This window comes from Anopheles cruzii, chromosome X, assembly GCF_943734635.1.
Source record: "Anopheles cruzii chromosome X, idAnoCruzAS_RS32_06, whole genome shotgun sequence".
NCBI classification, from domain to species: domain Eukaryota; kingdom Metazoa; phylum Arthropoda; class Insecta; order Diptera; family Culicidae; genus Anopheles; species Anopheles cruzii.
In genome coordinates this window covers 6014058-6026632 of record NC_069143.1, presented here as the reverse complement: position 1 = coordinate 6026632, position 12575 = coordinate 6014058, and the positions used below count along the sequence as shown (strand labels likewise).

At 51.6% G+C, this 12575-nt stretch overlaps 1 protein-coding gene across 1 annotated transcript in view; it reads left to right on the top strand.

The window, feature by feature from the left end:
• LOC128278227 (netrin-B-like) overlaps window positions 1-11842 on the top strand; it is a 41135-nt gene extending 29293 nt beyond the window's left edge. The window contains exons 3-8 of the mRNA XM_053016909.1: window positions 9893-10081; window positions 10203-10352; window positions 10747-10842; window positions 11088-11153; window positions 11411-11615; window positions 11698-11842. Coding sequence (XP_052872869.1) covers window positions 9893-10081; window positions 10203-10352; window positions 10747-10842; window positions 11088-11153; window positions 11411-11615; window positions 11698-11842 — 851 coding nt within the window. The remainder of the gene's footprint in view (window positions 1-9892; window positions 10082-10202; window positions 10353-10746; window positions 10843-11087; window positions 11154-11410; window positions 11616-11697) is intronic.
• Window positions 11843-12575: the final 733 nt, after the last annotated feature.

Below are 12575 nucleotides of genomic sequence, written 5' to 3'. Positions count from 1 at the left end.
TTCAACATTGGTTTACAAATTTCTGCTGTAGCCTTCCAAAAAGAAAAATTCCACCGCTGCACGATGCTTGATTCGTTCATTTGTAAACAAATACTGTCACACGTCGATACTAGATGGCTTACAAACAAAGAATGAATTGATGACAGACATTGACAGAATTGACAGATTGAAAATTTGAGCTAGTCCAGCAGCGCCCTCTGTTATTGAATTGCAAAACTTATTGAACCATCCAGCAGTGGTGTTTGTTAATGCTATGCCGCTGACGGATTAATGGGGAGTCCGCATCAGGCCAGCGAGCGCTGGCGCAATGACTTTGTTGCTGCTCCAAACTAGACTGGACATGATGGTGGTCACCAATGATGGGTGTGCCTTCTCGGCTAGTCAGGTCAGTGACGCCACTGTAGCACTCCCGCCGAAGATTTCGGGTGGCATTAGCATTAGGCGTAAACTATTATATGGTACACATACCCTCACCCGACTGTCTGGGTCGGGGTTGATCGATCGCGCCCGGTCAACCCGGTGGTGTGTCGCGTTCGGCTTCCAGCGTTCAAGGGCTTGCGATAAATCGATATTAATTGCCCGGCTTGTCGTAAACCCCACACCCCAATATAAATTCCAATTTGTCCAACGATTCCGCTGGAGAAGCTGGAGGAGCCGCTGGACACAACACCACGGCCGGGCCCGTCTGGGACTCGGTGCCAATGCGGATGAGTGCGTCCAGCGCGGGGCGCGTGCTCACACATGCTAGGATCAAACGGACCAGCACGCCAGTGATCATCTGCTGCATCGCGGGTCTGCCCTGCCGTAAGGGAAGTTTGTTTTTTCGTGGTCGCGCCGGCATATGATGGTTGGTTTTGTACATGAAACGAGCAACCACAACACACTCAACACTCTCTAAAGCAACAGCACACGTCATCGGAGCAGACCGCGAGTGGGTCAGCAATCGATAACACGTGGTTGATGTGGTGTGGTGGTGTGGACTGCACTGTTGTAGGCCGGGGATGTCTTCCATCGGGACCCGGACTTCAATCGGGGATCTCCCCAATATCCCCAATCTAAGTATGTCACTGCCAGAGTTACCGAGTGACGACCTAGCCGCCCAGAGTCCACCGCATTGGATCGGATGCAATACCGGAGTACTGTTACCGTACTTTGCTCTGCTTCACTTCACGAAGTCTCAGAAATGGAACGACCAACCACAGGGGTTTCCTCTTTGTTTTTCGATTCCTATCAAAACATTGCTTGAATCTTGGCAAAGTCCGCTCCGGTCCGTCAGATCGAAACAGTGCGATCCCGTTTGACACAAGGTTTACGGTGCGGTTCAAAGGTTTCCTCCAACGCAGCATAGCGCCCGCAAATGCACCAAATGCTTGCCACATATGCGAGACAGACCGACCGGTCGCAGGCGCAGACTCCTGTGATGTGGTATGGTATCCGATGCCGTGGATTTCACATTGCGGATCGCTCGAATTGGTTCGTTTACGTTACTGTGCTCACAATTCGCCGCCGTCCGATCAGTTGTTTCGTTTCGTGCAGTGTAGACGTATGATCTACGAACGAACTACAGCACCGTTGTAGCTCTAGGAGCCGCAGGACGCATTATCGGGACGGTCGGTGATCTGGCTATTTTATTCTGCGCTGCGATCAGGTAAAGGCTTCCATGAAACGAGCGCTTCCGATTTCGTACAGTTTGAGACTGAAGACTTACCATTTTGGAAATAAGTTTTTAATATTTCCGCAGAGCAAGCGCAGAGCGTCCCAGTTTGTGAATGTTAAAGTTTTTACTAAATGTTTACCATTTCCAGAATGAAGTTTGACGTTTTAAAAATCAAGTAATCGGTTGTTTAAAATCCAAACAGTTGATGGATCACCCTCATATAAAACGCAGTGTGATGCAGAGTCGAAAGGTTTAAAAGTAAGAGCGCTCTGAAACCAACACCGGAACACCTTGTAACGTACGGATGTCGAGAGCAGAACTGGAGGTCTGGTTCCCTTGCGTGTCCCGCGGTGCCTCGGCTCGGCTTGTAGCTCTCGGCGGAGATCGGATCAGATCGAGCTAACGATGGCGGGTCTCAGGGTCAAGTGCTACTGTTGCGCCAGTGATTTGTCACAATTACGGCCGCGAAGACGCGGGCGAAGATTCTGCTTGATGGAGGATCCACTGATTCTGCTGTTGCGCTTCGAGTTTTTGAAGGGCGTTTCGAGTGGTGTACAGCTGCTTCTCGTGGTACCGTGGAGACCTGGAGCACCTGGGATACCTGGACACTATGAGTCAGGCGTCAGGCGTCAGGCGTGAGCAACGATGTGACGTGGGGGTGATTGCAATTGATTGCAGCGGTTTTGCTCTATGTTCTCGAATAATCGTGCCCTCAACGCCCCAATAAAGTGGAGGGCCCTCAATAGCTGTAGGCGAAGCGACGCTGTGATAGCATCGCTGCGGACTCACCCATTACTCACCTCACCTACAGAGGGCTCTGGCGTACGGCACACCTGTTGCTGCTGCTGCTGCTGCTGCGTGAAGATATGATACGTTTGATTGTTTTTTTTTCTTCTCTATTTCAACACCGACGACGACGACCGGTGGTGGGCTTCGAAGGCTCTCGAAGAGCAGCTATGTGGCCCAACGACTGCTGTGGCGAAAACCCGCGAACGTTTCACACCTCACGCTAATGGCGCAGACACGCGAGCCTCTGAGCACGTTGGAGAACTACACCGAAGCAGGCATTCCGTATCGGTAACGGTTGTTTCGGTGAAGGGTCAAGATGGAAATAATTTTAATAATTTGCGTGTCATTAATGCTAATGACGCTCGGAATTCACGCACACACACCCTCGCTGCTCGTGCGCGAAGTAACCTGCCTTGTAACTCCACCGCTGTCTAGCATCTCGCCACTGACAGACAAACGTTAAGCAAACACCATTCAGACCACCGCCACCTGAGATGAGGCCAGGTTGAATTAGGTAATGGGGGTTGGCAATTAGTGATCTTTCGTGCCTTCGGCTTTGACTTTCGGCTCAACACCACCACCCATTAGACTTAAGACTTTTCGCGTCACCCTTTCGGCTTAACGGGCTAATAACTAACAAATTTGAACGACTGCTAGGATACCTCCTAGATTCTCGCGTGGAATGTTGCCACGCTCTCTCTCTCTCTCTCTTTCTTTCTTTTTCTCAATTAAATTGAAGTCTTTGCCGCGATCGATTCCGCGTTCCGGCCCTCGGTGTGTTATAGATCGGTGCTTCGATCGGCTTATCGATCGACCGTTACCAGGCAGCGCTGAAGAAGCTGCCCCGAAGCCCCGAAGGACAAGCGGTTCTCCCGAAGACACGGGGTCTAGAATTAATATCTGGTCGTGTCCCCGTCACTACCTGCATAACCTGATTTCAGTTGGACGTTCAGTCCAACGCTGGCTCGCCAGTCGTTGGCTGGGTGCTTTATTTGATTGTCTGCCGGTGTGCATAAATTACCCCGCCCGAAATGTGTTTCGGGCAAAACGCCGGGGGGGTGAAGTGTAGTGTGCCGAGAGTCTCCACCAACCAGCAGACCGGACCCACCGGTGCTGACGGTGTTCGTGGATAAGCGCTATCATATTTGCCCGGATCGGATCGCCACGAAGCGACACGCATTTATAACCTACGGCGTTGTGTTCGCCATTTCGGTTTTTGGTTTTTGGGCGGGCCACGGCTTCCCCAGGGAGTCTGCGGGCCACGGTCGATTGGAAAGACGAACCTGGATAGAGGCGCGCAAGACAGGCAGGGTAGATTCCGCTCTTCCTCCCTATATATGAGCTTAAGGGGGTTACTCCGCAGGCTTATAATACGTTTCTCGTCTGCGCTACCTGTGTCGCTGTTTTCCACCTCTCCACCTCCCCTGCCTCCCATCCCTCTCAGACTCAGATAGCCCGCAAAAACTTATCAGAGATTAATTAATAGAATTAATTTTATCAGCCGTTAGTCCGCTACTGGGACCCGGCTTCTCCGAACCGAACCCTGGCAAGCTCGGGGCGGGGGGCGGGGAATGTAGGGGGGAGCACGGGAGGGGAATCATCAAAATTGGCTTTCAGCGACCCTCAAGCTCATGCCACGGACCCGGCCAGTTCCCTGTGAGATCCTTCCCGGCAAATCTCCGCTCCGCTCGGTTCGGTGAGATGTGTGTAAGTTTATGAGTTTATCACAGCCCCCCACCCGCCCCCCCCCCCCCCTCCCCGTTAATAAACCAGAGATTCGCCACGACGTATCGCTTAGCAGTGTCGGTGTGTCGTTTTAACTGCTTCGAACAGCGTATTAAGGAATCGCCTCGCACCACCACTCGCCTCGACTCGCCTCGTGTCTGGCATGTCAGCATGGTGGCACCCTGCCGTTCGAACACGTCGTTAATTAATTGATTTATTGCCGTAGGCGTCTGCGTTATGTTGGTGCTATTAGGTGCTAGGGGGGATTGTGAGAGCTGCGTGTTTGGGATGTCGAGATTGGTGCACTTCGCACAGTAGTAGTTCTACAGTGCGAAAAACTCGTCTTTTCGTGCGAATAGCCGAAGCCGAAAACTTGAAACAGAACAAATCAATTCCAAATATTCGGTCAATGTCAAATAACCTTCAAAGCTGGAATAACACATCATCCGGAGGGACCAGGTATCTTCCTCAATACGCTAATTCTTCAGCTCTGGCTTAGCTTTATCTTGAGCCACTCCAATAGGGACGGGGTTTACGGGTTTCGTTTACCTTTACCTTTCCACTTTGTACGGCTTTGCTTATCGAAAGACCAACGTATTACAATATTGGACAAAGTTCTGGAAGGTTTCCTGGAAGATGCAGTCTTCCGGCACCCTGCTATTGATGTGGTTTTCTGGGTGCCACTTCTGGCAAGGCTGCTTCTTTCGAGCGGCAAGTCGCTGAATCTGACCAATGAACAATGGCGAACGTGTGTATTTCTGAGCTCCATGTATTTCTGCTTTGGCGTTGTCGTCTTGGTAGCTGGAAGCTACCGGCATTAGGCGGTGTGCACATGTTGCACACAGTCCAGCGGTGCAGGAGGGCATCCCGGTAGCAGCAGCACACATTTGGAAATCACATTTGGACTTCGCGGGGCGGGAAAAATCCTTCGCCCCGTGCCTCCCCGTGGCCCGATCTTCGGGTTTCTTCGCCAAACCGACCTCTAAAAGGCAAAAAGGCGATTCGCACCGTGCTGTGCTGCTTCTGTGCCATGTGTGCCCCGCTGTGCTGTGTAAGGAGATCTTGGCGAGCGAGCGAGTGGTTGGAGAAGTGGAGAAATCGCCTTTTTTGGCGGACGTTTGACGAACGACCGAACAGCGATGCGAGCGAACCGTCAAGAACCGAGAAAAGGCATCCTCCGTTTAATACTCGCTCTCCTGCTGCCTGCCTGCTTGCCTGCCTGCCTGCCTGCTGCCTGCTGCATCGTGGAATGTGACTAGGTAGCGAGTGCCTCCATCTCCAACCATCCTCCCACACACACACGATTGATGTCGGACGTTCAGACCAGACCAGACGACGTCGGCGGCGGCGGCTGACATCAACGGCGTGGCGTTCCCTGCGGCTCGGGGTCCATTTGTGCGCCGTGCACCATATTTGGTGGTGGTGTGGCTTTGGGAACCCCCACCCCTATCACGCGCCCGGAGCACTTATGAAACCCCAGTGTGAGCGCTTCGCCCGTAGCCCTTCGTAGCTTATTGGTTCGCCCAAAGGCCCCCTAAAACCGAGGCGGCGGCCTCAAGAGCCCTCGCTCGCCCGTCGTCGCGCGGATGACAAATTGATGCGCTACCGTCGGCCATCACCATCAGCTCTGGAGGTGGTGCCGTCACCAACGTTAATTTGATTTGGCAAATTACTACGTTCTGGACACGGACACGTTCCTTCGGAAACCTCTCTCTCTCGAGCGCTTTGGACCAGACCCGGTGTCTTGGCCGCGTCTTGGACCCAGACCTCGGAGGCAGCGAGCGGCTGCCTAGGAGCAGGAGGCGGCTACCCAATATTTCCTGAAAGTGGTGGGGCAATTAAATAAACTTGAGAACAGCACACTCCGCTAACTGTAGGCGCGCTGCTCACTCTCACTTTCTCTCTCTCTGTCTCTTCCTGTTTCCTTTGCTCGCGCGCGCGCGCTCAGAAATGGGTTTCACCGTGGGACCGGAAGTGGCACCTTGTAGATATTACTCAACACCTCCACGGTTCAGTCCGCCTGTGGCGGCGGCGGCGGCGAACAGGGAGTGCTGCTAGTGCGCTACGTCCTGTTGTGTCAGAGCAAAAGCAAAGACAGCCAGAGACGTGTGTGTGTGCGTGTGTGTGTTCAATGCCCTAAACACGGTACTTCAGTGCCGCGCCGGAAGGAGATGCGTGTGCTGCGAATTTCACATTAAAGTGGTAAAAATAAATACATCCCGTAGTGCCGGCCCGATATGATGGGATGGGTCTCTGGTGTCGATCGGGATCAGCACGCTGTCGGATTTTGCCCAGCGCCCAGTTTGGTTGTTGGTGATTAAAAGCCTTGGAGGCTAGGCTAGGCTCGTCGCCGCTTGCCGCTTATGGTGGGGGACCTTCTGATAGGTTCCAGATGTCTCTCGAGGAATGTTGGATATGATGGTCTGAAGCGCATACGCTGCCGAGAGGCTACGCTCTCTAGTTCTGGGCAACGCGTGTCATGTGCCAAGCGATGCCTCCCTTCCCGCGTATCTAAAGTATGAGATTGGATTTTTGTTTTCCAAAGAAATCACACGTTTATTGCATTGAAATGAAAAACTTTATTTTAATAAAAGTATGCGGCATCGCTAGTTCCAACCATTTCTACCGTATTTCTCTGGTAATGTGTGGTTGCCGCCCCAAAAAAAAAAGGATGAGTAATGAGTAATTGTTAATCGGAAGGCGCTAAGCCTGGTAAATACGGCGGGTGAAGTGGTAGCTCCCAACCAAGCGCTTTGATTGTATCTTGAACCAGTTTTGCTTTGTGTGCATCATTTGTTGTCGGTAGCGTTCTGTGTTAACGGTTTCATTAGGTTCTAGGAGCTCGTGGTTCACCACACCCTTTCTGGTCACATACATACAGCGTTGTATTTCTACCGAATCGATCTGGTTTTGCAGTCAAAGTTGATCGGTTGTTGACCCACGATTTTCAATGCTCTGCGATTGTTACGTAAAAAATGGTCATTACTGTACGTCCTAGCCGCTGACACCAGCGCACCTGCCGGATTTGCCGGGTACTGGAGCTGTCACGATGACAGAGTGGACGGCAGGTGACAGCACGAAAGAGGCGAAACGGGGGGTGCTAAAAAAGAACGTATAGTAGACCAGTGGCGACAGACACACCAAGAAGAAAAGACTAATAATTTTTGAGCTCCTCATGACATTACGGAATTAATAAAGAGGTTCTGCAAACAAGTTTTTTCTAGTTTGTCGCGTTGCGTAAACTTAACAGCGATCTTTCAAGGGCACGATCACCGTAAGCTTCGAGCAAGCATTTTTGGTGCGATTCTGTAGCAGCTTTCTTTGGCAGGTTGTGCAGAAAAGCAATGATGTTCACAAATCAGTTTTTTTCCGAAATGAAATAAGCTGCCTGATGTCAAAACAAGGCAGTGTTGCCAAAAAGCATAATAAGCAGGAACAACGCTCGGAGCTAGCGCCATCGGTTTCATTCGTCTCTAGACCTGGCAGATAACAACCGGCCAGGACTCGTCCAATTTCTTGAACTGCTCCTTATCGTCAGGGTATATCTGCCCTGGAGAGAGCCCCCGTTAATGCGATTGCGATTTTGCTGGCTGCTCCGTAGAAGGGCTGTGCGAGTAGCCGGTTAAGGAGCCCTCCGATTTCTCTCTCTCTCTCTCTCTCTCTCTCTTTCTTCCCCGTCTGCTTCATTCTTCTTCGCACATCGCACCGAAGGTAAGTAGATAATGTTGGCAAATATTTATTGGTATTAATTTGATTGCCTTTCTCGGCGTTGGATCGCGCAATCGCGAGATTGGAGGGTTCATGTTTTTTTGCTAAAGTGCAAACAACACCTTTTATAAGCATTTGAACATGTCAAGTTTTGTTCCTTGTAGAGTAGTTTTGCGGGGAGTACTTTTTCATTACTGCTTGCACGGCAGCAAAAGGGGTTCTTGTACCGAATCGTCACTGGTTATGAAAAGGGGAGTTATTACAAGAATCCTAAACGCAAAAAACCCTGCATACAGCTTGGTGAACCAGGGCCACCGCAACTAAAGCAAAATATTCCTTGCGCAAAGGTTATGCTGTGCATATGGTGGGATATGAAAGGTGTGGTATACTTTGAGCTTTTAAAACCTTATTAAATTGTTGAAGGACAATCCCATAAACCACAATTAATCCATTTGAAGTAAAGCTTTGGCCATGAAACGACGGAAATGGGATAAAAGACATGATAAGCTGATTTTTCAAAAGGCAAAACTCGATCCCACATCGCAAAACCGGTCAAAACCTATCTCGAAAATGTCGGATGGGAACTATTAACCCCCCCGCGCTATTCACCAGATGTTGCTCTTTCTGACTAGTATTTGTTCCGTTACATGAGTAACGATTTGGCAGCACAGCGGTTCTTCTCTTATGAAAGTATAGAAAAATGGGTCTCTGAGTGGATCGCTGATAAGGATAAGAATTTCTATCGACACGGAATCGAGGAATTACCCGAAAGATGGGAGAAAGTCGTCGCTAACGACGGGCAATACTTTCAATAAGTTAGTTATACGTTATGTTGTTGTAATTAGGTTATAAATATTGAATAAAAACCGCACGAATTAACACCTAGACCTAATACTTTAGTAAAAACTTTGACATGGGACGAAATGGGAAATGCGAAAATGAAGAAGGAACGAGCCGTGTAACCGTCGATGGTGTGCGCTACCGAGAAATGCAGTTCTTCGACGAACTTGAAGCCAGAAACTTGGACGACATTTGCCTTTCACGGCGCTACGTGCTGTACAGCGCCAGCCGACAATCGATATTTTGTGTCTCGACCCCATCTCGGAATCCCCAAACCCGAGATGGATCACCCTCTAATGTGGTGTGATGTGGTGCGGGAGACTTATGGCAGAGTCTACCGCACACGCACGTGAAGCACGCCCTACACGCTGAGGCGAGCTGCCCTTCGTGAGCCAAATCGGGGATGCTGACCTTCCTGATATATACGCTGTTCGCGATCTGTTCCCTATGCGCCGTCCAGCGGTGCTATGCATTGCGATGCAATCGAAGAAGTGGGAAGCCAAGAACGGACCACAGCACAGTGAAGGACGGCGAAGGACGGCGCTGAGAGCGCCGCTCTACCTCTACCTCCTGCCGAAGGCTATGCACACCGTCGGACGAGGTCCGACGCCGATAAATCGTGTCATCGTTGTCAGTTGACAATTCCCATATGTGTGCGCGTGCGTGTGTGTGTGTGTGTGCGGAATGCAGGAAGGGCAAGGAGCACACCTCTGCTCACCAACCTACCTACGTTCCACTCTTCCACTCGGTCCGTATCAATCGGCCGAAGTCGTTGAAAAATAAAAACAGACAGACACCACAGAATAGGGTCAGACTGGGGGGGCATGGGAGCAATCGTGTATGAAGGGCCCCCGATTTCCTTATTCGGGCTTCGACGCCGCTCGGACTCCCCCGTTCAGCCCCCCGTTTAGCAGTCAAGTTTGGAGGGGGGCGTGGTGGGGGAGGTCATTTCATGCTGGCGACAAATTGCTGATGTCTTGCTTTTGGAATGGACCGCCTGGACCTCTACGAGCCTCCTCGAGAGTGCCCTTCGGGGGCCCTTCGCAACAAACCAGTTCTATCCGCTGAGCGTGACCAACCGATGACCAATTTTTGACCAACGCATAATCAATCCTTTTCTCTCTCCCTTTCTCTTTCTCTCTCTCTCTCTCTCTCTCTCTCTCTGTTGTACAGTTTGCCAGTGTAACGGGCACGCCCGCAAGTGCCGCTTCAATCTGGACCTCTACAAAATGTCCGGCCGTGTGTCGGGCGGGGTATGCAGCGACTGTCGGCACGATACAACCGGGCGCCACTGCCACTACTGCCGCGAGGGCTTCTACAAGGACCCCACCAAGTCCATAAGCCACAAGAAGACCTGCAAACGTGAGTTGCGCCGCCGCCTCTGATTGATCCGATATCTCGTCTCCCCAAAGGCCGGCTTTGAAGGACGAAGATATGGAGCACCAACCCCCCCTCTCTCTCTCTCCGTCTGTTTCTTTCGCAGCGTGCGATTGCCACCCGATCGGTTCGTCCGGGAAAAGCTGCAACCACACGTCGGGCCAGTGCACCTGCAAGGAGGGCGTGACCGGGCTAAACTGCAACCGGTGTGCCCGAGGCTATCAGCAGAGCCGCTCGCATATCGCGCCGTGCATCAGTACGTATCACTCCATCGTATCCCGATCCCCCGTTCCCTGAGCCCTCTTTATTGCCAGCACACTCGCCCCAGAGCGCCGCAGGCCAACGGCGCATACCCGGGCTCCCGTTAAGCGTTATTTAGCACCGGGGCGCAATGAAGTGTAATTTATTCATTTTATTTTTTTTAAAAAAAAAAAAAAAGCCAACGGGTGCCGTAGCTTGATTGCCAATTTAACATAACTTAGAGCTAGAGAACTACAACTAACACTAAACACGAAAGTGGCGAAACGAACGCAGTAGCTGATATTGGATCCTATCCTATCATGTCGCATGCTTGATCATGTCCTCGGTGGTGCGGTGCGGTGGCGGTGGTTTGTTCTAATCGTTCGCATTCGCTCGTCTTCGATTCGCAGAGATACCGCGGGTCATCAACATCAATCACCAGGCGCAGAACACGGCCCCGGAGTCCTACCACTACGATCCGGACGCGAGCGAAAGCACCAAAGAAAGTGAGTGTCCAGAAGATCCACAGAATAGTAGGTCCACAGGGAGGCGGTGCGAGTGCGGGTCAAGGCCGAGTCAAGCTTGACGCGTCGTCAGGCACTGGCACCGCTGCTACCTGATGAGGGCGCCTGGTGGCTGGTAACGCGTGGGGTATTGGGGACACTGGTGTCCCAGAAAGCCGACGTTGCACGACGTTTCATCTTTTCTCTTTCTCTTCCGATTTTTTTCTTCCAATTCTTCTTGATTCCAGATTGCCCCAAGTGTAAATTCGACACGAAGCGACTCAACTTGAATAAATTCTGCAAGCGTGACTATGGTAAGCACATTATGGGGGTGGGGGGTCTCTCTCAGGTATTCTGGTCTGGTCAGCCTCCTTCGTTCTTCGTTGACCCGTGAGTTGTCCTCCAGCCCTCCAACTGGAAGTACCGCATTTGGCCGAGAGTACCGAGATAGCAAGAGACAGTAACCGGGTCGCTTTCGAGCAGCCGAATCGAGCAGTTCGAGCAGTTCGAGCGCCAATGATCTCCTTCTAACTCCTCGGTGCGTTCTGTTTCGTTTCGTTTCGCATCGCAGCAATCATGGCTAAGGTGACCGGGCGCACCACCCCGGGTGGCAAGCATGGACCGCGCGAGGAGGTGCGCTTCAACCTGCAGGTTCAGTCGGTATTCAAGTCGAACAGCAGCCCGCTGCTGGTGGCGAACCAGCGAAAGCAGAGCGTCGGGCTGCTGGTGCCCACGAAGAACATCGACTGCCGCTGCCCGAACATCAAGATGAACAAGTAAGTGGTGGCTTTCGATGGTGCTCCGTGTGTGCGCTTCCATTGTATTGTTCTTCTTTGTGGCCCCGCGACCGCGCCCCAGGTCCTACCTGATCCTTGGGATGGACGCCAAGAGCGGCAACCCGGAGAACTTGCTGCTCGGCCCGAAAACGATCATCATCGAGTGGAAGGACGACTGGAACCGTCGGCTGCGGCGCTACCAGCAGCAGGTCGGCTCCTGCAACTAGGAGGGCTCCGCCGCGTCCGTCCGGGCTGTCGCCGGTGAGTGAGATAGAGCGAACGAGTGCAGCAGTGGTCGATTCAGGAGGCACCACCAGGGAGGCAGGCAGGCACCACACTCCAGTTCGTCCAGTTCGTCTGAGCTCAAACTCGAAATGGCGCCGGTGCGAATGTTTTTTTGGCGCGTACCGCGGTGTGATGGTCCACACTACGCACTTCCCCACTCTCTCTCTCTCTCTCTCTTTTTCGGTCAGGGTCATGGCCGAGCCATTCGCAACCGAGTATTTTATTTTTATTCATCTCACTCGCTCACACACGCCCCCGGCCCGGTGGAAGGAGTGCGCGTTGAGTAGTTTTAGGGAAGCTCTCGACACCCCGACGAAGGCGTATTGGATACTTTCGGTTGACCGAATCACCCCTTTTTTGGGCCCTACTATAAATACTCTATCACTCACTAGCAACCTGTTTGCTTTAATTCGAGCAGTTTTCTGTTTTTTTTTTTTGAGCTAGACGAGAGCACCTAAGTTGGGATCATCAGAGACATAGAGAGAGAGAGAGAGAGCGCGAGAGAGCAGGAGCAGGGAGAAATAACATATGAACTATATACGAGTTAAGAAGTGGCGTATTTGGCAGAGAACAACTAACACAAGTAATTAGTGTCGCGTGGAGCAGTGTTCACAGTAAGCTATTTTGTATTTTTACTAATTTTTTACTAATTTATACATATATATCAAATGTGCA